General features: G+C 44.4%; 2 protein-coding genes across 2 annotated transcripts; one reads left to right on the plus strand and one right to left on the minus strand.

The window, feature by feature from the left end:
* Nucleotides 1-49: 49 nt before the first annotated feature.
* On the minus strand, nt 50-27,166 carry LOC115188482 (rhamnose-binding lectin-like). Its single transcript, XM_029747354.1, is given in 17 exon segments — nt 50-212; nt 284-391; nt 469-604; nt 717-761; nt 2,037-2,155; nt 2,298-2,433; nt 2,592-2,636; nt 2,717-2,752; nt 3,045-3,121; nt 24,314-24,418; nt 24,490-24,625; nt 24,736-24,780; nt 26,090-26,208; nt 26,351-26,486; nt 26,645-26,689; nt 26,770-26,805; nt 27,120-27,166. Coding segments are annotated over 16 exon segments (1,353 nt in total). The 5' UTR covers nt 27,151-27,166; the 3' UTR covers nt 50-212; nt 284-285.
* On the plus strand, nt 13,768-16,839 carry LOC115188484 (L-rhamnose-binding lectin CSL3-like). Its single transcript, XM_029747356.1, has 9 exons — nt 13,768-13,853; nt 14,146-14,181; nt 14,262-14,306; nt 14,461-14,596; nt 14,724-14,842; nt 16,110-16,154; nt 16,265-16,400; nt 16,478-16,585; nt 16,670-16,839. The coding sequence occupies exons 1-8, from the start codon at nt 13,823-13,825 to the stop codon at nt 16,581-16,583; spliced, it is 654 nt and encodes a 217-aa protein (XP_029603216.1). The 5' UTR covers nt 13,768-13,822; the 3' UTR covers nt 16,584-16,585; nt 16,670-16,839.

Here is a 27,166-nt window from a genome sequence, read left to right on the forward strand (position 1 = left end):
TTCAGAAATATTGGTGTGACATTTAGTAATATACAAGAGGCAACCAGTCTTGTCTTTGACACTTCATTTAATTCAGACCAACCACAGTTCAGAAATGCTTCAACACAAAATACACAGGTTTACAATGGTCATTGAAGTTGGAGGAAAACAGCACAACCTGATGACGATATCCCAGAAGCCTTGTACATCTTCAGGTTCCACAGGAAGATATCCTGCAAGGCATACTGTCAGCACCAGCATTCTAGTTCCCAGTCATGTGTGCATGCACATATATAAAACTCACATTCAGTCACAGGTGTAAGCCACAGCCAAGTACTTATAAGTTCCAACACAGGGGTCGCCGAACACGGAGTTGGATACCTTGACGATACACTGGCGCTCTCCGTCACACCTGTGTGTCAACAGGTAGAGGTTAACACCACAGCCAATGAGTGCCTACAGGCAAATGCACACTAAAGGTTTCACTACCTTTCTGACATTGTGCTGGTGCTGGATTGGCTGAGGCAGTTGGTGTTTTTGAGTTGGTTATCGGGGCGCCCAATGGAACACACATCGTGTTGACGACGACCATAGTTGGCACGCTGAATATGGATCTCACCCCGATCTGAGGAAGAGAAAGAAGAAAAGGATGGCCAAATCTGGGTGTTTGTGTGGGCTAGTGACTAATATACACGTCACCACATGATTATACCGTACGGTAGTGCTAACCAGCTTACCACATAGTAGTTGGGAATCAGAGCCTTCACATATGATGCTGCTTACTGCAAGGACAACACAGGAGTTACACCACAATGGCCAGACAAATTAAGACATACATTAGCCTGGTGAAGTGTTAGGGATGTTGATTTCAGGTGCATTTTTTAAGTCATTTTAAACTTGTCGGCATGTACTAAAGTATAAAGGGCTATGCGCGTCATCTTTCACCGTTACCTTGTAGTGTCAGTTCCTTATGAGCAGGTCTCAAAAGGCTAATATGTTAAGCAAACAGGCTGGCTAGACTGAAACTGGTGAAAAATAAAGTCAACCCGCTACACCAAATCTGCATTTCTATGCCATGCTGTGTCAGACTAGCTGTATACCCTACAAATCTGTGGGAGTAGCGCTAGCTAGTTACCGTTCACTGAAACATATTCAGTCTAAAACCAGATTAAGTGCGCACAAGCATCAAATAAGCTTAAGCCACTTCCCGTCCGTGTTCTTGCTGGCTAATTGAGCTTGATATGTACATCTAAAAAGGAACAGCATATGAGACAAGTCAAAAAGGGTCAATGCAGATAGTCGGGGGTAGTCATTCAGGAGTTATGGCTTGGGGGAAGTAGAAGCTGTTCAGGTTCCAGACTTGGTGCATCCGTACCATTTGTCAGTGGCCAGTGTCATTGACAATGTAGGGCTTTCCGACACGTGTGGTGTCGAGATGCTGATGGCAGGGAGCGCGGCCTCAGTGATGTACAGGGCCCTACGCACTACCCTCTGGCATATGACCGCAACGTGCTACATACCTAGTGGTAATGCAGCCAGTCAAAAAGCTCTCAATGGTGCAGCTGTAGAATTGAGCATCGGAAGGCTGATAGCAAATCCTTTTAGCCTCCTGGCAGGGAGGGACTCGGCCCTCCGTTTCCTGTAGTCCACAATCAGTTCCTTTGTCTTGCCGATATTGTCGTCTTGGCACCACACTGCCAGGTCTCCGACCTCCCTATAGGCTACGCTAACTAAAGATGTTGCCGGCTACATTGTTCCATAACCACAGCTTGTGTGCTAGGGTTAGTTAGCAGGTGAGGGTGGCTTAAACATGGATAAATAAATGCATGTATTTAACACGTTGTGGCCATAAAACAGAATTTAATAACAAAGCTGGTACCATAGGGGAACCAACCCATTCTAGTCATCAGCAGAGTGCACGCTTTTACAAAAGAGTAAAATGGGTAGGAGTATTAAACAATATCCCAACATGCCAGTCATACCAATAGTAGGTGGAATTCAATTATGGCCATTGGTGCCCACCACTAACTATTATTAGCACACATTCAGAGACTGACTTGTTTCGTGCTCTTGGACACAGGAGTATTTGGTGTCCAGGTACTTGTAAGTCCCAACACAGGGGTCCCCAAAAACGAAATTGGATGCCGGGACAACACACTGGCTCTTTCCATCGCACCTGTTTGTGTCAAAGACAAGTAGAGGTCATGAGTTCCCACAGGTACACACTACAGGTTCAAATATCTTTTTACCATCTTGCTGGTGGTTCTTACCACTACAGCCAAGGAGTTCCTACAGGTAAACACCACTGGTTCTAGTACCTTTCTGCCATCTTGCTGGTGGTGGATTGGCTGAGGCAGTTGGTGTCGGTGAGTTGGTTATCGGGGCGCCCAATGGAACACACATCGTGTTTACGACGACCATAGTTGGCACGCATGATTTGAATCTGACCTCCATCTGAGGGAGATGGGGGAAGAGATCAAGAAAAGTAGAAAGGCGAGGGACGAAGGAGAGTGAAGACTGGGTCTCTTTGGTGTGGGCCAGTGACGCTAATCTACAGTAGAAAATATCATAGGTAGTGTTGACAGTAGGTACAGTAGTGTTGACTAGCTTACCACATTGCAGTAAAGCATCATGGCCTTCACACGTGATGCTGATTGCTGCCAGGACAAATAAACAGGAGTTACACACCACTCACATTAGCTTGGTTAAGTAGTATCATCATTATTACATACAGTACCTCCATCTGTTAGTGTACAGCAAGCTGCAGCCAGCACTGAAACAACATCACACAGCTAGTTCAGCAACATTCCACATCATATGCACTTGGGCCATGAAGGTATACTCCAGCATTTAAGTTATACTAAGTGTACTGTAGTCATCAAGTTCAGAATTTTGTCTCTTATTCCATGCATGCAATGTGACAATTTGTTAGACAATTTTGTTTTGAACAATAGAAATTGAATGTCCCTCAGGTCATCAATGACACATACTTCCATTACTCTCAAATACAAACATTTGGTCATTTATATTCTAATCTGCATCAGATACAGATTATGTATACTCACATGCGGCCACCGTCAGTCTGAACATGCGCATGATGCCGGGTACAGGAGTGGTAATAACAGAGAAAATGCAACTGATGCTAATTAGACCCAATACACCTGGTATTTATGTTATGGGACATGTCTTAATTAACCCAGGTGTATCTATTTGTCTCCAGGTGCACCTCATTGCAATTAGGGGCCGGTGTTTGCTAGTCTATACCTGGCTATTTGTTCAGTCTCATGGAGTTAGATAGAGGACTCTGGATGGATAAAAATACATTTTGGCATTAACATTGCCATTGAGGGCGGAACATTTTAAAGTAGCCATCTAGGTGGGGCTTCTTCGTTAAGGAAGAATCACACGGGCCACGTTCAGTCTCAAAACCTTCGAGCGTTGCAGATTTCCATGTCATGAATAGAGACAACGTATTTCCTTATTCTAAATGTCGGAGAGACATATTTGTTCAACATAGCATATTTTTTATCTGAACCTTCCAAAACGTTGCATCCTGCTGAACGCACCCTATTATTCAATCCGGGTCATCAGGAGGGATCAGCCAATTAATTATACTCTTGAGCAAACATTGCATAACTGTAGGTGGCAGTAAATTGCCAGCTTTGCCTTCAAATAGTACCTTTTCAAACAACACACTCTGTGGTGGTGTGCAGCCTTTTAGATTGTTTGCCAACTCATAGAAATTATAGAAGAAAATGGACTACTTTAATAAAATGAATATTGCCTCTATTGTCTCAAATGTAATTACATTTGTTATTTGATTGATGTCCGAGCGCTCACGAATGCCATAATAGGACACATATAAAGATGATTTCCTGTGTCCATCATTCTCTATGGTCAGATCCCCATGATGTGTTGTTCTGGTGGCTATGTGTCCTCTTCCTCTCAACTTTCGATTCTCAGGGCTGCTGGACAGGTGCCTTGCCCTTCAACGTGCGAGCCCTTTGGGTGTTAAACTTATCAGGCTTCACCGCTGCGGTCCGGAAATGCTGGTCCCAGTGATTTTGTGCATTTATATGTTCCCAGTTGCCACTCCTGTGAAGGGAGACCACTGAGCTTGAAGGCAGTTTGGTGACCACAGAATCCACAGTAAAGGTAATATACTGTGAACATTATTAAAGTGAACCGTGTTGAATGACTATGTACAGTCGTGGCCAAAAGTTTTGTATGATGGCAATTTGCATATACTCCAGATCAGATGAATTGCAATTAATTGCAAAGTCCCTCTTTGCCATGCAAATGAACTGAATCCCCCAAAAACATTTCCACTGCATTTCAGCCCTGCCACAAAAGGACCAGCTGATATCATGTCAGTGATTATCTCGTTAACACACGTGTGAGTGTTGACGAGGATAAGGCTGGAGATCACTCTTTCATGCTGATTGAGTTCGCATAACAGACTGGAATATTCAAAAGGAGGGTGGTGCTTGGAATCATTGTTCTTCCTCTGTCAACCATGCTTACCTGCAAGGAAACATGTGCCGTCATCAGTGCTTTGCACAAAAAGGGCTTCACAGGCAAGGATATTGCTGCCAGTAAGATTGCACCTAAATCAACCATTTATCGGATCATCAAGAACTTCAAGGAGAGCGCTTCAAATGTTGTGAAGAAGGCTTCAGGGCGCCCAAGAGAGTTCCTCAAGCACCAGGACCGTCTCCTAAAGTTGATTCAGCTCCTGACTCAGGGCACCATCAGTACAGAGCTTGCTCATGAATGGCAGCAGGCAGGTGTGAGTGCATCTGCACGCACAATGAGGCGAAGACTTTTGGAGGATGGCCTGGTGTCAAGAAGGGCAGCAAAGAAGCCGCTTCTCACCAGGAAAAACATCAGGGACAGACTGATATTCTGCAAAAGGTACAGGGATTGGAATGCTGAGGACTGGGGTAAAGTCATTTTCCTCAGCAGCCCGCTACCTGTCTGAATCGTCGTGTCTCCAGCTCGCCAGGCTACTCACTGGACCCAATGATGATCATTCGGCTACGCATGCCTCTCCATAATGTCAATGTGCCTCGTCCATTGCTGTTTTGGTTAGTAATTATTGCCTTATTTCATTGTAGAGTCTCTAGCCATGCTCAATACGCCTTAGCTAACCTTTTAGTTCCACCTTCCAAACATGCGGTGACCTCACCTGGTTGAAATGATGTTTCTAGAAACAATATCTCTCTCATCGTCACTCAATGCATAGGTTTTCCTCCACTGTATTCACATCCTACCATACCTTTGTCTGTACATTATGCCTTGAATCTATTCTACCGTGCCCAGAAACCTGCTCCTTTTACTCTCTGTTCCGAACATACTAGACGACCAGTTGTTATAGCCTTTAGCCGTACACTTATCCTACTTCTACTCTGTTCCTCTGTTGATGTAGAGGTTAACCCAGGCTCTGCAGTGCCTAGCTCCACTCCCATTCCCCAGGCGCTCTCAATTGTTGACTTCTCTAACCGTACGTAAAAGCCTTGGTTTCATGCATGTTAACATTAGAAGCCCCCTCCCTAAGTTTATTATATTCACTGCTTTAGCAAACTCTGCCAACCCGGTGGTCCTAGCTGTGTCTGAATCCTGGTTTAGGAGGACCACCAAAACCCCTGAAATTTCCATCCCTAACTATAACATTTTCCGACAAGATAGAACTGCCAAAGGAGGCAGAGTTGCAATCTACTGCAGCGTTAGCCCGCAGAGTTCTGTCTTACTATCCAGGTCAAAGAATTTGACCTTGTACTTTTAAAAATCAACCTTTCCAGAAACAAGTCTCTCACTGTTGCCACTTGCTATAGACCACCTTCTGTGCCCTGGACACCATATGTGAACTGATTGCCCTCCATCTATCTTCAGAGCTCGTGCTGTTAGGTGACCTATACTGGGATATGCTTAACACCCCGGCCATCCTACAATCTAAGATTGATGCCCTCAATCTCACACAAATTATCAATGAACCTACCAGGTACAACCCCAAATCCGTAAACACGGGCACCTCATATATATCATCCTAACCAACGTGCCCTCCAAATACACCTCTGCAGTCTTCTACCAGGATGTCAGCAATCACTGCCAAATTGCCTGCGTCCGTAATGGGTCTGCGGTCAAACAACCACCTCTCATCATGTTCAAACGCTTCCTAAAACACTTCAGCGAGCAAACCGTTCTAATCGACCAGGCCCGGGTATCCTGGATGGATTTTGACCTCATTCCGACAATAGAGGATGCCTGGTTATTCATTAAAAGTGCTTTCCTCACCATCTTAAATAAGCATGCCCCATTCAAAAAATTTAGAACCAGGAACAGATATGGACCTTGGTTCACTCCAGACCTGACTGCTCTTGACCAGCACAAAAACAACCTGTGGCGTACTGCATTAGCATTGAATAGCCCCCGCGATATGCAACTTTTCAGGGAAGTTAGGAAAGCAAAGGCTAGCTTTTTCAAACGGAAATTTTCATCCTGTAACACGAACTCCAAAAAGTTCTGGGACACTTTCACCACCGATAAATCCATGATAATTGAGAATTTCAATAAGCATTTTTCTATGGCTGGCTGTGCTTTCCACCTGGCTACCCCTACCCAGGTCAACAGCCCTGCACCCCCCACATCAACTTGCCAAAGCCTCCCCATCCTTCACCCAAATCCAGATTGCTGATGTTCTAATAGTGCTGCAAAACCTGGACCCCTACAACTCAGCCGGGCTAGACAATCTGGACCGTCTCTTTCTAAAATTATCAGCCAAAATTGTTGAAACCCCTATTACTAGCCTGTTCAACCCCTCTTACGCATCGTCTGAGATCCCCAAAGATTGGAAAGCTGTCATCCCCCTCTTCAAGGTCATCACCCTCTTCAAAGGGGGAGACACTCTAGACCCAAATTGCTACAGATCTATATCTATCCTACCCTGCCTTTCTAAGGTCTTCGAAAGTCAAGTTAACAAACAGATCACCGACCGTTTCGAATCCCACCGTAATTTCTCCGCTATGCAATCTGGTTTCCGAGCTGGTCGTGGGTGTACCTCAGCCACGCTCAAGGTCCTAAAATATATCATAACCGCCATCGATAAGAGACAATACTGTGCAGCTGTATTCATCGACCTGGCCAAGGCTTTCGACTCTGTCAATCACCACATTCTTATCGGCAGACTCAACAACCTTGGTTTCTCAAATGACTGCCTAGCCTGGTTCACCAACTTCTTCTCAGACAGAGTTCAGTGGGTCAAATCGGAGGGCCTGTTGTCCATACCTCTGGCAGTCTCTATGGGGGTGCCACAGGGTTATATTCTCTGGCCGACTCTTTTCTCTGTATACATCAATGATGTTGCTCTTGCTGCCGGTGATTCTCTGATCCACCTCTACGCAGATGACACCATTTTGGATACTTCTGGCACTTCTTTGGACACTGTGTTAATCTAAGCACACTGTCCAATTTCAAAAAAGCTTTACAACGAAAGCAAAACATTAGATTATGTCAGCAGAGTACCCAGCCAGAAATAATCAGACACCCATTTTTCAAGCTAGCATATAATGTCACAAAAACCAAAACCACAGCTAAATGCAGCACTAACCTTTGATGATCTTCATCAGATGACACTCCTAGGACATTATGTTATACAATACATGCATGTTTTGTTCAATCAAGTTCATATTTATATCAAAAACCAGCTTTTTACATGTGACTAGCATGTGACTAGCATTCCCACCGAACACGTCCGGTGAATTTACTAAATTACTCACGATAAACGCTAAAAAAAACACAACAATTATTTTAAGAATTATAGATACAAAACTCCTTTATGCAATCGCTATGTCCGATTTTAAAATAGCTTTTTGGTGAAAGCACATTTTGCAATATTCTGAGTAGATAGCCTGGCCATCACAGGTTTGCTATTTTGACACCCACCAAGTGTGGTACTCACCAAACTCAGATTTACTATAAGAAAAATTGGATTACCTTTGCTGTTCTTCGTCAGAATGCACTCCCAGGACTTCTACTTCAATAACAAATGTTGGTTTGGTTCCAAATAATCCATAGTTATGTTCAAATATCCTCTGTTTTGTTCGTGCGTTCAAGACACTATCCGAAGGGTGACAAAGGGTGACGCGCCCGACGCGTTTCGTGACAAAAAAATCTAAATATTCCATTACCGTACTTCGAAGCATGTCAACCGCTGTTTAAAAATCCATTTTTGTGCAATTTTTCTCGTAAAAAAGCGATAATATTCAGACCGGGAAACCCTGTTTTCGTTCAAAGACGAAAAAATAAAAACATGCTGTCGTCTCGTGCACGCACCCCCAGTCTCATTGTTCTCTGATCGACCACTATCCAAATGCGCTACTGATTTTCAGCAATGGCCTGCAAAGTCATCATTCAACGTTCTGCCGCCTTCTGAGAGCCTATGGGAGCCGTAGGAATTGTCACGTTACAGCAGAGATCCTCAGTTTTCAATAAAGAGAGTGTAGAAGGCCAAGAAATGGTCAGAGAGGGCACTTCCTGTAAGGAATCTTCTCAGGTTTTTGCCTGCCATATGAGTTATGTTATACTCACAGACACCATTCAAACAGTTTTAGAAACTTTAGGGTGTTTTCTATCCAAAGCCAATAATGACATGCATATTCTAGTTTCTGGGCAGTAGTAATAACCAGATTAAATCAGGTACGTTTTTTATCCGGCCGTGCAAATACTGCCCCCTACCCTAGAGAGGTTAACTTGCCTTTCAAAGACCTTAGAAAGGCAGGGTAGGATAGATATGGGTCTAGAGTGTCTCCCCCTTTGAAGAGGGGGATGACAGCTTTCCAATCTTTGGGGATCTCAGACGATGTGAAAGAGAGGCTGAACAGGCTAGTAATAGGGGTTGCAACAATTTTGGCTGATAATTTTAGAATGAGACGGTCCAGATTGTCTAGCCCGGCTGAGTTGTAGGGGTCCAGATTTTGCAGCACTATCAGAACATCAGCTATCTGGATTTGGGTGAAGGATGGGGGAGGCTTTGGCAAGTTGATGTGGGGGGTGCAGGGCTTTTGACCTGGGTAGGGGTAGCCAGGTGGAAAGCACGGACAGCCGTAGAAAAAAGCTTATTGAAATTCTCAATTATCATGTATTTATCGGTGGTGACAGTGTCCCAGAACTTTTTGGAGTTCGTGTTACAGGATGAAAATGTCCGTTTGAAAATGCTAGCCTTTGCTTTCCTAACTTCCCTGAAAAGTTGCATATCGCAGGGTCTATTCGATGCCAATGCAGTACGCCACAGGATGTTTTTGTGCTGGTCAAGAGCAGTCAGGTCTGGAGTGAACCAAGGTCCATATCTGTTCCCGGTTCTACATTTTTTTAATGGGGCATGCTCATTTAAGATGGTGAGGAAAGCACTTTTAATGAATAACCAGGCTTCCTCTATTGTCGGAATGAGGTCAAAATCCTTCCAGGATACCCGGGCCCGGTCGATTGGACAGGTTTGCTCGCTGAAGTGTTTTAGGAAGCTTTTGAAAATGATGAGGTGGTTGTTTGACAGCAGACCCATTACGGACGCAGGCAATGAGGCAGTGATCGCTGAGATCCTGGTTGAAGACAGCAGAGGTGTATTTGAAGGGCATGTTGGTTAGGATGATATATATGAGGGTGCCCGTGTTTACGGATTTGGGATTGTACATGGTAGGTTCATTGATAATTTGTGTGAGATTGAGGGCATCAAGCTTAGATTCTAGGATGGCTGGGGTGTTAAGCATATCCCAGTTTTGGTCACCTAAGAGCACAAGCTCTGAAGATAGATGGGGGAAATCAGTTCACATATGGTGTCCAGGGCACAGAAAGTGGTCTATAGCAATTGGCAAAGATGAGAGACTTGTTTCTGGAAAGGTTGATTTTTAAAAGTAGAAGCTCATATTGTTTGGGCACAGACCAGGATAGTAAGACAGAACTCTGCAGGCTAACGCTGCAGTAGATTGAAACTTTGCCTCCTTTGGCAGTTCTATCTTGTCGGAAAATGTTATAGTTAGGGATGGAAATTTCAGGGGTTTTGGTGGTCCTCCTAAACCAGGATTCAGACACGGCTTGGACAACCATGTTGGCAGAGTGTGCTAAAGCAGTGAATAAAATAAACTTAGGGAGGGGGCTTCTAATATTAACATGCATGAAACCAAGGCTTTTAAGTCAACAAATGAGAGTTCCTGGGGAATGGGAGTGGAGCTAGGCACTGGAGGGCCTGGGTTAACCTCTACATTACCAAAGGACCAGATTAGGAGTAGGATAAGTGTACGGCTAAATTCTATAACAACTGGTCGTCTAGTACGTTCGGAACAGAGAGTAAAAGTAGCAGGTTTCTGGGCACGGTAGAATAGATTCAAGGCATAATGTACAGGCAAGGGCATGGTAGGATGTGAGTACAGTGGAGGTAAATCTATGCATTGAGTGACGATGAGAGAGATATTGTCTCTAGAAACATCATTTCAACCAGGTGAGGTCACCGCATGTTTGGAAGGTGGAACTAAAGGGTTAGCTAAGGCGTATTGAGCATGGCTAGAGACTCTACAATGAAATAAGGCAATAATTACTAACCAAAACAGCAATGGACGAGGCACATTGACATTAGGGAGAGGCATGCATAGCCGAGTGATCATCATTGGCTCCAGTGAGTAGCTTGGCGAGCTGGACACACGACGATTCAGACAGCTAGCTGGCCGGGGCTAGCAGATGTGCATTCGAGGGATGTCGCAACGGAAGAAGTCAGTTGTAGCCCCTTCGTGCTGTTACGTCGGCAGATCAGTCGTGATGGATCATTTGGGCTCCGTGTAGTAAAAGGGTCCAGGCCAATTTGCAAAATAGGTATAGTAGCCCCAAAAGAATTAGCGGGCTGCGTCTAGAAGGCTAGTAGATGGGCATTCGAGGGATGACGTTACGGGGGAGCCAGTTGAAAAGCCCCTCGGGTGGATTACATCGGTAGTCCAGTCGTGAAGGATCGTCGGGGCTCCGTATCGGCAATAAAAGGGGTCCAGGCCAATTGGCAAAATAGGTATTGAAGCCTAAGGAGTGGCTGATGGACTTCTTTAGCTAGCTGGGAGATGGGCCTAGCATGAAATAACTCCAGGCTAATAGGCGCTTGCTTCGGGACAGAGACGTTAGCCAGGAGAAGCCAATCCGATAGCAGCTAGCTGCGATGATCCAGTTGAAAAGGTTTAGAGCTTGAAGTGGGAATAAGGAGATATGGAGAAAAATAAGTCAGATTTGCTCTGGTTTGATTCGTGCTGTGCAAACTGGCAAGAGTATTCTGGGCTAAAGGTAGCTGGTGACCGCTAGCAGTGGCTAGCTGACTGCTAGCTAGTAGCTAGTTAGCTGGCTAGCTTCTGTTGGGGGTTCTGGTTAAAAAACGAAAGAAAATAGCAATCATACCACATCACTAAGCTTGGGCCCTTGGTCTCAACCCCGCCCTGTGCAGCTGGGCAGACGGGCCGACCTCAGGTGTGAAGGTAGGCAACAACACCTCCGCCACGCTGATCCTCAAGACTGGGGCCCCACAAGGGTGTGTGCTCAGCCTCCTCCTGTACTCTCTGTTCACCCATGACTGTGTGGCAACTCAATCATCAAGTTTGCTGACAACAGTGGTAATCACACGTCGAGACGCCCTACAGTGAGGAATTGAGGGCCCTGACGGAATGATGCCAGGAAAATAACCTCTCCCTCAATGTCAACAAAACAAATGAGATGATCGTGGACTACAGTAGACAGCAGAGAGCTAGTCCCCATCCACGTCTACGGGGCCGCACTGGAGAGGATGAAAAGCTTTAAGTTACTCAGAGCAATGGCCTGTTCACCCCGCTACCATCTAGAAGGAGGTGAAAGTACAGGTGCATCAAAGCTGTGACCAAGATACTGAGAAACTGGAGATAGAAAACTTCTATCTCCAAAATATCGATGTTTTGTTTGCCGAGCCACTTAGTTATCACTTTTGCCTTATGGTAAGGTGCTCCATCATGCTGGAAAAGGCATTGTTCTTCACCAAACTGTTCCTGGATGGTTGGGAGAAGTTGCTCTCGGAAGAAGTGTTGGTTCCATTCTTTATTCATGGCTGTGTTCTTAGGCAAAATTGTGAGTGAGCCCACTCCTTTGGCTGAGAAGCAACCCCACACATGAATGGTCTCAGGATGCTTTACTGTTGGCATGACACAGGACTGATGGTGGCGCTCACCTTGTCTTCTCTGGACAAGCTTTTTTCCATATGCCCCAAACAATCGGAAACGGGATTCATCGGAGAAAATGACTTTACCCCAGATGCACTCACACCTGCCTGCTGCCATTCCTGAACAAGCTCTGTACTGATGGTGCCCCGATCCAGCAGCTGAATCAACTTTAGGAGACGGTCCTGGTGCTTGCTGAACTTTCTTGGGCGCCCTGAAGCCTTCTTCACAAAGATTGAACCGCTCTCCTTGAAGTTCTTGATGATTTGATAAATGGTTGATTTAGGTGCAATCGTACTGGCAGCAATATCCTTGGCTATGACGCCCTTTTTGTGCAAAGCAATGATGACAACACATGTTTCCTTGCAGGTAAGCATGGTTGACAGATGAAGAACAATGATTCCAAGCACCACCCTCCTTTTGAAGCTTCCAGTCTGTTATTCCAACTCAATCAGCATGAAAGAGTGATCTCCAGCCTTATCCTCGTCAACACTCACACCTGTGTTAACAAGAGAATCACTGACATGATATCAGCTGGTCCTTTTGTGGCAAGGCTGAAATGCAGTGGAAATGTTTTTGGGGGATTCAGTTCATTTGCATGGCAAAGAGGGGCTTTGCAAATAATTGCAATTCATCTGATCACTCTTCAAAACATTCTGGAGTATATGCAAATTGCCATCATACAAAACCTTTGGCCACGACTGTACATAGTCATTCAAAACGGTTCACTTTAATAATATTTACAGTAGAGTACCTGTACTGTGGGTTCTGTGGTCACCAAACTGCCTTCAAGCTCAGTGGTCTCGCTTCACAGGAGTGGCAACTGGGAACATATCAATGCACAAAATCACTCGGACCAGCCTTTCCGTACCGCGGCGGTGAAGCCTGATAAGTGCAACACCCAAAGGGCTCGCACGTTGAAGGACAAGGCACCTGTTCAGCAGCCCTGAGAATGGAAAGGTGAGAGGAAGAGGACACATACTCAGCCACCAGAACAACACATCATGGGGATCTGACCATAGAGAATGATGGACACAGGATATCATCTTTATATGTGTCCCATTATGGCATCCGTGAGCACACGGACATGCAAATCAAATAACAAATGTAATTACATTTGAGACAACAGAGGCAATATTCATTTTATTAAAGTAGATTGAATAATAGGGTGCGTTCAGCAGGATGCAACGTTTTGGACATTTTCAGATAAAAATATGCTATGTTGAACAAATGTCTCTCCGACATGTAGAATAAGGAAATACGTTGTCTCTATTCATGAAATGTAAATCTGCAACGCTCGAAGGTTTTGCGACTGAACGTGACCCGTGTGATTCTTCCTTAACGAACATGCCCCACCTAGATGGCTACTTTAAAATGTTGGAAGCCCTCAATGGCAATGTTAATGCCAAAATTGATTTTATCCATCTAGAGTCCTCTATCTAACTCCATGAGACTGAACAAATAGCCAGGTAAAGACCAGCAAACACCGGCCCCTAATTGCAATGAGGTGCACCTGGAGACAAATAGATACACCTGGGTTAATTAAGACATGTCACATAACATAAATACCAGGTGTATTGGGTCTAATTAGCATCAGTTGCATTTTCTCTGTTACTACCACTCCTGTACCCGGCATCATGCACATGGTCAGACTGACGGTGGTCACATGTGAGTATACATTTAAATATATATGACCAAATGTTTGTATTTGAGAGTAATGGAAGTACATATCATATATGACTTGCGGGACATTACATGTCTATTGTTAAAAACAAAGTTGTCTAACAAACTGTCACATTGCATGCATGGAATAAGAGACCAAATTCTTAACTTGATGACTACAGTACACTTAGTATAACTCAAATGCTGGAGTATAGAGTCAAATGCTAAATTCTAGCTTCATGGTCCAAGTGCATATGATGTGGAATGTTGCTGAACTGGCTGTGTGATGTTGTTTCAGTGCTGGCTGCAGCTTGCTGTACACTAACAGATGGAGGTACTGTATGTAGTAATGATGATACCACTTAACCAAGCTAATGTGAGTGGTGTGTAATTCCTGTTTATTTGTCCTGGCAGCAATCAGCATCACGTGTGAAGGCTCTGATGCTTTACTGCAATGTGGTAAGCTAGTCAACACTACTGTATAGTCACCTATGATATTTTCTACTGTAGATTAGCGTCACTGGCCCACACCAGTGTTCGCTCTCCTTCATCCCTCACCTTTCTCCTTTTCTTTGTCTCTCTTCCCCCCCCCCCCCCCCCCCATCTCCCTCAGATGGAGGTAAGATTCAAATCAAGCGTGCCAACTATGGTCGTCGTAAACACGATGTGTGTTCCATTGGGCGCCCCGAAAACCAACTCACCGACACCAACTGCCTCAGCCAATCCACCACCAGCAAGATGGCAGAAAGGTACTAGAACCTGTGGTGTTTACCTGTAGGAACTCCTTGGCTGTGGTGTTAACAACCACCAGCAGCAAGAACCTGTAGTGTTTACCTGTGGGAACTCATGACCTCTACCTGTCTTTGACACAAACAGGTGCGGTGGGAAGAGCCAGTGTATTGTCCCGGCATCCAATTTGGTTTTTGGAGACCCCTGTGTCGGGACTTACAAGTACCTGGACACCAAATACTCCTGTGTCCAACAGCCTGAAACAAGTCAGTCTCTGAATGTGTGCTAATAATAGTTAGTGGTGGGCACCAATAGCCATAATTTAATCCCACATACTATCGGTATGACTGGCATGTTGGGATATTGTTTAATACTCCTACCCATTTTACTCTTTTGTAAAAGAGTGCACTCTGCTGATTGCTAGAAAAGGAATAGAATGGGTTGGTTCCCCTACAGTACCAGCTTGCTAACTTTGTTTTATTAAATGCTGCCTCATGGCCACAACATGTTTCATACATGCATTTGTTTCTCCAAGTGTAAACCACCTCACCTTCTAACTAACACTAGCTGGCACACAACCTGTGGTTATGGAACAATGTAGCCGGCAACAACTTTATTTAGCGTAGGGATGTCGGAGACCAGGCAGTGTGGTGCCAAGATGGACTAAGGAACTGCTTGTGGACTACAGGAAACAGAGGGCCAAGCCCCTCCCTACCAGGAGGCTAAAAAGATTTGTTATCAGCCCTCCGATCCTCAAATCTACAGCTGCATCCTTTGAGAGCTTTTTGACTGGCTGCATCACCACTAGGTATGGCATCTGTCCGCAAAGTGCTACAGAGTAGTGCGTACGGCCCAGTACATCATTGAGGCCGCGCTCCCTGCAATCAGGACCTCGACACCACGTGTGTCGGAAGGCCCTACATTGTCAATGCCTCAAGTCATACTGTCCTGTTACTCCATGACAAATGGTACGGATGCACCAAGTCTGGAACCAACAGGACCCTGAACGGCTTCTACTTCCCCCAAGCCATAAAACTGCTGAATGACTACCCCTGACTATCTGCATTGCTTTTTTTAAATTACTTTTTTGACATATGCTGCTGCTCCTTGTTATATGTACATATCTAGCTCAATTAGCAAGCAAGAACATCGCAGGGAAGTGGCTGAAGCTTGCTACCTAGCGCTACTCCCACAGATTTGTAAGGTATACAGCTAATCTGGCACGGCATAGAAATACAGATGTGGTGTAGTGGGTCGACTTTATTTTTAACCAATTTAGAGCCAGCCAGTTTACTTAAAATGTTAGCATTTTTGAGGACTGCTCATAAGGAAGTGGAACTACAAGGGAACGTTGGAAGATGACGCGTCAAACTGTTTATACTTTAGTTCACGCTAACACATTTATAATGACTTTAAAGAAATGAGCCTGAAATCAACATTCCCTGTTAGTGCCCATCCCTAACACTTCACCAGGCTAATGTATGTCTTAATTTGTCTGGCCAGTGTGGTGTAACTCCTGTGTTGTCCTTGCAGTAAGCAGCATCATATGTGAAGGCTCTGATTCCCAACTACTATGTGGTAAGCTGGTTAGCACTACCGTACGGTATAATCATGTGGTGATGTATATTAGTCACTAGCCCACACAAACACCCAGATTTGGCCATCCTTTTCTTCTTTCTCTTCCTCAGATCGGGGTGAGATCCATATTCAGCGTGCCAACTATGGTCGTCGTCAACACGATGTGTGTTCCATTGGGCGCCCACACAAACAACTCAAAAACACCAACTGCATCAACCAATCCACCACCAGCACAATGTCAGAAAGGTAGTGAAACCTTTAGTGTGCATTTACCTGTAGGCACTCATTGGCTGTGGTGTTAACCTCTACCTGTTGACACACAGGTGTGATGGAGAGCGCCAGTGTATCGTCAAGGTATCCAACTCCGTGTTCGGCGACCCCTGTGTTGGAACTTATAAGTACTTGGATGTGGCTTACACCTGTGACTGAATGTGAGTTTGTGTGTGTGTATATATATATGTGCATGCACACATGACTGGGAACTAGAATGCTGGTGCTGACAATATGCCTTGCAGGAGTTCTTCCTGTGGAACCTGAAGATGTACAAGGCTTCTGGGCTATCTTCATCAGGTTGTGCTGTTTTCTGCCAAATCAACTTCAATGACCATTGGGAACCTGTGTATTTTGTGTGGAAGCATTTCTGAACTGTGGTTGGTCTGAATTAAATGAAGTGTCAAAGACGAGACTGGTTGCCTCTTGTATGTTACTAAATGTCACACCAATATTTCTGAACATGTGTCCTTTATTCTTGCCTTTCACCGGACTCATTTGTACCTGGCGCTAACGTGCTTTTGTCTTGCTGTCTGTATTGTGTGCCCACCTTTATGCAGTTGTAAAATATTCATTGTGCTCTGGCCGGGCAAACTATTTTTAAACAATTGTACCTGCCTCTCAAATCACTGACAGGTAGTACTTATGACATCAGCAGGCTTACTTGATCTAATGTGTACACAAAGCAGACCTGGACCGTTAACCTTAAAATGTGTAGACCCTACAAACCCTGATCATTAAGTGATTGGCTCAGATCATGAGCCAAACAATACCGTGACGTGGACATTAAGCTTGAGGCTATTTCTAAGGCTGCTTTTGCTTGTCAGATTTTTAGAGAACAATAGGAGAGCTTCAATTGGCTAATGAATGGAGAAATGTATAACGCCCCACAGAATTTATGGGTCATAATGCGTCACACGGTTGCTAAGCTAATCATCATGCAATGCCTTCTCAAAGTCGAGAAACCTGCCTATTTTCCTCGCATACATAATGCCACTATTCCAAAGCAATACGATAATATCAAACATCTCGGCTTAGTTGCAATTTTGTACTTCCCAGAATTCATGCTAAAGTTGGGTTTTTTGAGCTAGTGCCCAATTGGCCCCAGAATGCACTGCGCAGCCCATGGGCAACATACAAAATGGGCGTTAATATGATGCCAGTGGAGTTTCCCCATCTCAATGTATCTCTGGCACTGTCCCACACATTTCGGCGACGCACCAACATTGATCTGTCCATTGAAATCAAGTCTAAGTGGTAGATCTGTAGAGCGCTATTTCTACTGAGGTACGTTATTGTCGAACAGCTGAAAATAGTACTTTTGGTCTGAAAATATATTTTGCAGTTTAGATGGTATAATGATGCAACACTACTTTTGTCGAAATTATGTGAACCAGAATTTCAGCAACCAGGAAATGGCAGCGTGATCCGCATAGTGCATTTTTATTTCTATTATACCATCAATATGTCCTGTGGTACTGCTGTACTCATCCCAAATAAAACCAATGGGCAATAAGAGACAGAATGCGATTGGATCATCTAATTGGCTTTCACAACTCTTGTAGAATTTCCACGTGGATGGGGATATTGTGTATTTAATCAAAGTCCACTGGAGGAAAATCTATTTTTAACTAAGACAATTTAACTGAATTTTTCCAGTACAATAGAGGTTCAGTAAATCCCCATATTGTTTGAAGGTACATTTAAAGGTATCCCAGAGGTCATTCAATTCAATTTTCAACAACAATGAAAAGCAGTTTCTGGCTAAAGAGAAGACTAACAAGGGAAATACATTCACTAATAGTACAGGTAGATAGCAATAAAAACGAAACTACAGAGATACAAAATAAATTAGAGGAAAAACAAGATTTAGAGGAACAACAAGAGAGGAATTTATTCAACAACCAACTAATATAATCTATTACCAAATGAAAGTAATCTGTGAGGAAGCTAAATGATCTCAAGATGGCGCAGACAGAGATGGTCACCTCGCTTCAAGTCCTTAGGAAATTATGCAGTTATTTGTGTCCAACATTAGGGCACGAGTTGCCTTCCAGAGAGACAGAGATTGTAACATTCTCTGATTCACGGAAACATGGCTCACTCGGGATATGTTATCAAAGTCGATACAACCATCGGGTTTCTTCATGCGTCGCGCCGACAGAAACAAACATCTCTCTGGTAGGTGGAAGGCTGGGGGTTTATGCCTCATGATTAATGACTCATGGTGTAACAATATCAACATACAGTAACTCATGTCCTTTTGTTCACCTGACTTATATATCGCAAAACTCGGGCAAAACTGAATGCGCGAACCACCGCATTCAACCATGGAAAGAGGTCGGGGAATATAGCTGAATATAAACAGTGTAGTTATTCCCTCCGCAAGGCAATCAAACAAGCAGAATGTCGGTATAGGAAGAAAATGGAGTTGTAATTCAACGGCCAAGACACGAGACGTATGTGGCAGGGTCTACAGGAAATTACGGACTACAAATTTGTTCATAAAATGCCTGGAATTTTACAATTTTGGTGATTCTCTTTTAAAATGGGTAAAAGTACTGTATAGGTGTAAAATAGTAAATAGCGGCTACTTTTCAGAGAGTTTTGAATCATCAAGAGGACTTAAACAAGGGTGTCCGCTGTCACCATATCTATTCGTTATGGCCATCGAAATGCTAGCTACTAAAATCAGATCAAATAACAACATTAGAGGATTAGAAATCCAAGGTTTAAAAACAAAGGTGTCCATGTATGCCGATGACTCAAGTTTTTATTAAGTCCGCAAGCTAGATCCCTACAATGTCTCATTGAAGGTCTAGACACATTTTCTGGACTCTCTGGACTAAAACCTGTGTACAATGTTAGGTATTGGATCTTTAAAAAATAAACTGCATATTAATGTAAAAGTTGTATCTTTAAAATTGACTGATGGTGAAGTAGACATACTTGGTATTCATATAAAACATATTACATGAGCCCTACAAAATTAATTTCAATAGAAAACAGACAAGATCCTGCAACCATGGAGAGGTAAATTCCTGTCTATTTATATGAAATTTGCCCTGATTAACTCCTTAGTCATATCACAATTTACTCACTTTCATATGGCGCTGCCTACTCCTGATGATTTGTTTTTCAATTCATATGAGCAAAAAATATGTATCTTAATTTGGGACGCTATACCAGACAAGATAGAGTGTGCCTATCTATATTTATTAATGTGTTTATTTTTATTTAACCAGGTAAGTTGACTGAGAACACATTCTCATTTACAGCAACAACCTGGGGATTAGTTACAGGGGAGAGGAGGGGAGATGAAGTAGCTAATTGTACACCAGTGATGATTAGGTGGCCATGATGGTAAGAAGTACAATTTGGGAATTTAGCCAGGACACTGGGGTTAACACCCCTACTCTTGCGATCAGTGCCATGGGATCTTTAGTGATCACAGAGAGTCAGGACAGCCATTTAACATCCCATCCAAAAGATGGCACCCTACTGCCCTGGGTCAATGGGATATTTTTTAGACAAGACAGAAGGGTGCCTCCTACTGGCCTTCCAACACCACTTCGAGAAGCATCTGTTCTCCCATCCAGGGACTGACCAGGACCAATCCTGCTTAGCGTAAGAAGCAAAGCAGCAGTAAAATGCAGGGTGGTATGCAGGCCTACCTCGCTATATAATGAATATGAATTGGGTGTGTTGCGATTATTAAATATAAAAGCACTAAACTTCTCTCTAACAGCTTCACTTATTCAAAAGTTCTACTTGAACCCTAAATAATCCTCAAGTAGATTACTAAAAAAAGCTAATCCATTGACTAAAATAGACTTTTTGGCCTGTGTACAGATTTCCATGTCTCATTTTGATTAATTGCAAATGGTACTTTTTTCAAAGTAATTCTCTTTTTCAAACAAGCATTGCAGAACTGACTACAATTTCAATTTCATCCCCCTGAAAGGATAGAACAAATATTACAAATATTATGGCTCTACTCAAATGTGATGGTTTATAAAAGACCTATATTTATGGGAAAAAAGTTTGAAAAGTGTATTTGTTTTTAAATGATATTGTCAATTGGAATGGTAGAATTGTCTTTCATGGAGTTATCAGAATTATTTGGAAAGGTCTGCTCAATCCAAGATTATAACCAATTGATTACATTACCCCAACAATGGAGGCAGGAAGAGGTAGGGAACTGGTCTGTCTGCCCAATATAAAGGACCAAAACTTGCAGAGGGAAAAAAATAGCTTAAATAGGAATGTTATAACAGTTTCATTTGAGGACCAGGATGTTGACATCTGTGCCATACAGATTGCAAAATTGTTGGGAAGAAATTTTTGATTTACCGATTCCATGGTACAGGGTGTACGAGTTGATTCAACATTTACATTTAAGTCATTTAGCAGACGCTCTCATCCAGAGCGACTTACAAATTGGTGCATTCACCTTATGATATCCAGTGGAACAACCACTTTACAATAGTGCATCTAAATCTATTAAGGGGGGGGGGTTAGAAGGATTACTTTATCCTATCCCAGGTATTCCTTAAAGAGGTGGGGTTTCAGGTGTCTCCGGAAGGAGGTGATTGACTCCGCTGTCCTGGCGTCGTGGGGGATCTTGTTCCACCATTGGGGTGCCAGAGCAGCGAACAGTTTTGACTGGGCTGAGCGGGAACTGTGCTTCCTCAGAGGTAGGGAGGCGAGCAGGCCAGAGGTGGATGAACGCAGTGCCCTTGTTTGGGTGTAGGGCCTGATCAGAGCCTGAAGGTCCGGAGGTGCCGTTCCCCTCACAGCTCCGTAGGCAAGCACCATGGTCTTGTAGCGGATGCGAGCTTCAACTGGAAGCCAGTGGAGAGAGCGGAGGAGCGGGGTGACGTGAGAGAACTTGGGAAGGTTGAACACCAGACGGGCTGCGGCGTTCTGGATGAGTTGTAGGGGTTTAATGGCACAGGCAGGGAGCCCAGCCAACAGCGAGTTGCAGTAATCCAGACGGGAGATGACAAGTGCCTGGATTAGGACCTGCGCCGCTTCCTGTGTGAGGCAGGGTCGTACTCTGCGAATGTTGTAGAGCATGAACCTACAGGATCGGGTCACCGCCTTGATGTTAGTGGAGAACGACAGGGTGTTGTCCAGGGTCACGCCAAGGTTCTTAGCACTCTGGGAGGAGGACACAAGGGAGTTGTCAACCATGATGGCGAGATCATGGAACGGGCAGTCCTTCCCCGGGAGGAAGAGCAGCTCCGTCTTGCCGAGGTTCAGCTTGAGGTGGTGATCCGTCATCCACACTGATATGTCTGCCAGACATGCAGAGATGCGATTCGCCACCTGGTTATCAGAAGGGGGAAAGGAGAAGATTACTTGTGTCGTCTGCATAGCAATGATAGGAGAGACCATGTGAGGATATGACAGAGCCAAGTGAGTTGGTGTAAAGCGAGAATAGGAGAGGGCCTAGAACAGAGCCCTGGGGGACACCAGTGGTGAGAACACGTGGTGCGGAGACAGATTCTCACCACGCCACCTGGTAGGAGCGACCTGTCAGGTAGGACGCAATCCAAGCGTGGGCCGCGCCGGAGATGCCCAGCTCGGAGAGGGTGGAGAGGAGGATCTGATGGTTCACAGTATCAAAGGCAGCCGATAGGTCTAGAAGGATGAGAGCAGAGGAGAGAGAGTTAGCTTTAGCAGTGCGGAGAACCTCCGTGACACAGAGAAGAGCAGTCTCAGTTGAATGCCCAGTCTTGAAACCTGACTGATTAGGATCAAAAAGGTCATTCTGAGAGAGATAGCAGGAGAGCTGGCCAAGGACGGCACGTTCAAGAGTTTTGGAGAGAAAAGAAAGAAGGGATACTGGTCTGTAGTTGTTGACATCGGAGGGATCGAGTGTAGGTTTTTTCAGAAGGGGTGCAACTCTCGCCCTCTTGAAGACGGAAGGGACGTAGCCAGCGGTCAAGGATGAGTTGATGAGCGAGGTGAGGTAGGGGAGAAGGTCTCCGGAAATGGTCTGGAGAAGAGAGGAGGGGATAGGGTCAAGTGGGCAGGTTGTTGGGCGGCCGGCCGTCACAAGACGCAAGATTTCATCTGGAGAGAGAGGGGAGAAAGAGGTCAAAGCACAGGGTAGGGCAGTGTGAGCAGGACCAGCTTTGTCGTTTCACTTAGCAAACGAGGATCGGATGTCGTCGACCTTTTCAAAATGGTTGACGAAGTCATCCGCAGCGGGAGGAGGGGGGGAGGAGGATTCAGGAGGGAGGAGGTGGCGGCAAAGAGCTTCCTAGGGTTAGAGGCAGATGCTTGGAATTTAGAGTGGTAGAAAGTGGCTTTAGCAGCAGAGACAGAAGAGGAAAATGTAGAGAGGGAGTGAAAGGATGCCAGGTCCACAGGAAGGCGAGTTTTCCTCCATTTCCGATACGGCTGCCCGGAGCCCTGTTCAATTTTAGCTAAAAAGACTTGTGCTTTTCAGCTAAAATTGTATAGAATTCTTGCCAACAAAACGCTGAATATTTGGGGCATACAAAGTTCTGCAGATTTTGTTGTGAGGATACAGAATTGACCATTTATTTTGGTATTGTCTTCAAGCAGCCTGTCAGGAATGGCTGAAACTGTATAACATAGATCTGAAATGGACCATAGAAATACTGGAGATCTCGTCAATTACTAACGCTCATAGTAAAAGATTATTTCTAATTGAATAGACTCTAGACTGAGTTAAACTGTATTGTTGAAAGATATGCTGCATAGAAATCCGAAGGGTTGCCAGTAGAGACAGGCGGGATGGGCTAAGGGAACTGTGATGTGGAATTGGAGACAAGTGGGAGTGGAGTTGCTGGGCGAAGGATAGAATGACAGATCTAAATTATATATAAAAGGTAAATACTTTGACACTGAGGGGCTGTGTTGATATAGTTGAGGCTGATGCCATGCAGGTGTTTGAAGGCATTTGTACACTCATTCAAATGCACCAAGATGGACATGGTGCCATACATGCACTCAAACATTGGCCTTGCTGTTGTATTGTCCTGGATGTTTGTTTTGTTTGTGGTGCAGGGAATGGAATTCTATTTCTCTGGCTGGAATCTGATGGTTGAGGGGCTGCTCTTGGAACAGTGTTGGACCACGTTTTTGACATTGTGGAGATCTGTCGATGTGCCCTTGAGCAGGGCGTTGACCCTGTTTGCGTGTTTACGTGTCTTTGGATCAGAGGCTGTTAGATGACTAATGTGATGTAGTTGGCCAGCTTCCCTGCAAGTATGATTAAGAGAAGAAACAGCCTCTAGCTTAATTTACACATCACAGTAACATTTGGTTCATGATCTGAGCCAATCACTTACTGATGTACATTTGTAGGGTCTACACATTGTATAACCTGTCCAGGTCTGCTTTGTCACCAGATTAGCTGTTGATGCATACAAATTAAGTCAAGTAAGCATGCTGATGTCATAAGTACAACTTGTCAGTGATTTGAGAGGCATGTACAATTGATTTAAAAATAGTTTGACCATCCAGAGCATTTTACAACTGCCTAAAGGTGGGCACACAATACAGACAAAGGCATGTTAGCGCCAGGTACAAATGAGTCCGGAGAAAGGCAACAATAAAGGACACACGTTCAGAAATATTAGTGTGACATTAATAGACAAGAGGCAACGAGTCTTGTCTTTCTGACACTTCATTTTATTCAGACCAACCACAGTTCAGAAATGCTTCCACACAAAATACACAGGTTTACAATGGTCATTGAAGTTGGAGGAAAACAGCACAACCTGATGACGATATCCCAGAAGCCTTGTACATCTTCAGGTTCCACAGGAAGATATCCTGCAAGACATACTGTCAGCACCAGCATTCTAGTTCCCAGTCATGTGTGCATGCACATACATAAAACTCACATTCAGTCACAGGTGTAAGCCACATCCAAGTACTTGTAAGTTCCAACACAGGGGTCGCCAAACACGGAGTTGGATACCTTGACGATACACTGGCGCTCTCCGTCACACCTGTGTCAACAGGTAGAGGTTAACACAACAGCCAAGGAGTTCCTACAGGTAAACACTACAGGTTCTAGTACCTTTCTGCCATCTTGCTGGTGGAGGATTGGCTGAGGCAGTTGGTGTCAGTGAGTTGGTTATCGGGGCGCCCAATGGAACACACATCGTGTTGACGACGACCATAGTTGGCACGCTGAATATGGATCTCACCCTGATCTGAGGAAGAGAAAGAAGAAAAGGATGGCCAAATCTGGGCGTTTGTGTGGGCTAGTGACTAATATACAGCACCACATGATTATACCGTACGGTAGTGCTAACCAGCTTACCACATAGTAGTTAGGAATCAGAGCCTTCACATACGATGCTGCTTACTGCAAGGACAACACAGGAGTTACACCACACTTGCCAGACAAATTAAGACATACATTAGCCTGGTGAGGTGTTAGGGATGGGCACTAACAGGGAATGTTGATTTCAGGTGCATTTTTTAAGTCATTTTAAACTTGTCAGCATGTACTAAAGTATAAAGGGCTGTGCTCGTCATCTTTCACCGTTACCTTGTAGTGACAGTTCCTTAGGAGCAGGTCTCAAAAGGCTAATATGTTAGCAAACTGGCTGGCTAGACCTAAACTGGTGAAAAATAAAGTCGACCCGCTACACCAAATCTGTATTTCTATGCCGTGCCATATTTCAGATTAGCTGTATACCCTACAAATCTGTGGGAGTAGCGCCATCTAGTTACCGTTCACTGAAACATATTCAGTCTTAAACCAGATTGAGTGCGCACAAGCATCAAATAAGCTTAAGCCACTTCCCGTCTGTGTTCTTGCTGGCTAATTGAGCTTGATATGTACATCTAAAGAGGAACAGCATAGGAGACAAGTCAAAAAGGTAACTGCAAAAAGGGTCAATGCAGATAGTCGGGGGTAGTCATTCAGGAGTTTTATGGCTTGGGGGAAGTAGAAGCCGTTCAGGTTCCAGACTTGGTGCATCCGTACCATTTGTCAGTGGCCAGTGTCATTGACAATGTAGGGCTTTCTGACACGTGTGGTGTCAAGATGCGGATGGCAGGGAGCACAGCCTCAGCGATATACTGGGCCGTACGCACTACCCTCTGGCATATGACCGCAAGGTGCTACATACCTAGTGGTAATGCAGCCAGTCAAAAAGCTCTCAATGGTGCAGCTGTAGATTTGAGCATCAGAAGGCTGACAGCAAATCCTTTTAGCCTCCTGGCAGGGAGGGGCTCAGCCCTCCGTTTCATGTAGTCCACAATCAGTTCCTTTGTCTTTCCGAAATTGTTGTCTTGGCACCACACTGCCAGGTCTCCGACCTCCCTACAGGCTACGCTAACTAAAGTTGTTGCCGGCTACATTGTTCCATAACCACAGCTTGTGTGCTAGGGTTAGTTAGCAGGTGAGGGTGGCTTAAACATGGATAAATAAATGCATGTATTTAACACGTTGTGGCCATAAAACAGAATTTAATAACAAAGCTGGTACCATAGGGGAACCAACCCATTCTAGTCATCAGCAGAGTGCACGCTTTTACAAAAGAGTAAAATGGGTAGGAGTATTAAACAATATCCCAACATGCCAGTCATACCGATAGTAGGTGGAATTCAATTATGGCCATTGGTGCCCACCACTAACTATTATTAGCACACATTCAGAGACTGACTTGTTTCGTGCTCTTGGACACAGGAGTATTTGGTGTCCAGGTACTTGTAAGTCCCAACACAGGGGTCCCCAAAAACGAAATTGGATGCCGGGACAACACACTGGCTCTTTCCATCGCACCTGTTTGTGTCAAAGACAAGTAGAGGTCATGAGTTCCCACAGGTACACACTACAGGTTCAAATATCTTTTTACCATCTTGCTGGTGGTTCTTACCACTACAGCCAAGGAGTTCCTACAGGTAAACACCACTGGTTCTAGTACCTTTCTGCCATCTTGCTGGTGGTGGATTGGCTGAGGCAGTTGGTGTCGGTGAGTTGGTTATCGGGGCGCCCAATGGAACACACATCGTGTTTACGACGACCATAGTTGGCACGCATGATTTGAATCTGACCTCCATCTGAGGGAGATGGGGGAAGAGATCAAGAAAAGTAGAAAGGCGAGGGACGAAGGAGAGTGAAGACTGGGTCTCTTTGGTGTGGGCCAGTGACGCTAATCTACAGTAGAAAATATCATAGGTAGTGTTGACAGTAGGTACAGTAGTGTTGACTAGCTTACCACATTGCAGTAAAGCATCATGGCCTTCACACGTGATGCTGATTGCTGCCAGGACAAATAAACAGGAATTACACACCACTCACATTAGCTTGGTTAAGTAGTATCATTATTATTACATACAGTACCTCCATCTGTTAGTGTACAGCAAGCTGCAGCCAGCACTGAAACAACATCACACAGCTAGTTCAGCAACATTCCACATCATATGCACTTGGGCCATGAAGGTATACTCTAGCATTTGAGTTATACTTATTGTACTGTAGTCATCAAGTTCAGAATTTGGTCTCCCTTATTCCATGCATGCAATATGACAATTTGTTAGACAAATTTGTTTTGAACAATAGAAATTGATTATATATATATATATATATATATATATATAAATGACACATACTTCCATTACTCTCAAATACAAACATTTGGTCATGTATATTTAAATTATAATCTGCATCAGATACAGATTTTGTATACTCACATGCGGCCACCGTCAGTCTGAACATGCGCATGATGCCGGGTACAGGA

Source organism: Salmo trutta, unplaced genomic scaffold (assembly GCF_901001165.1).
Source record: "Salmo trutta unplaced genomic scaffold, fSalTru1.1, whole genome shotgun sequence".
Classification (NCBI taxonomy): Eukaryota; Metazoa; Chordata; class Actinopteri; order Salmoniformes; family Salmonidae; genus Salmo; species Salmo trutta.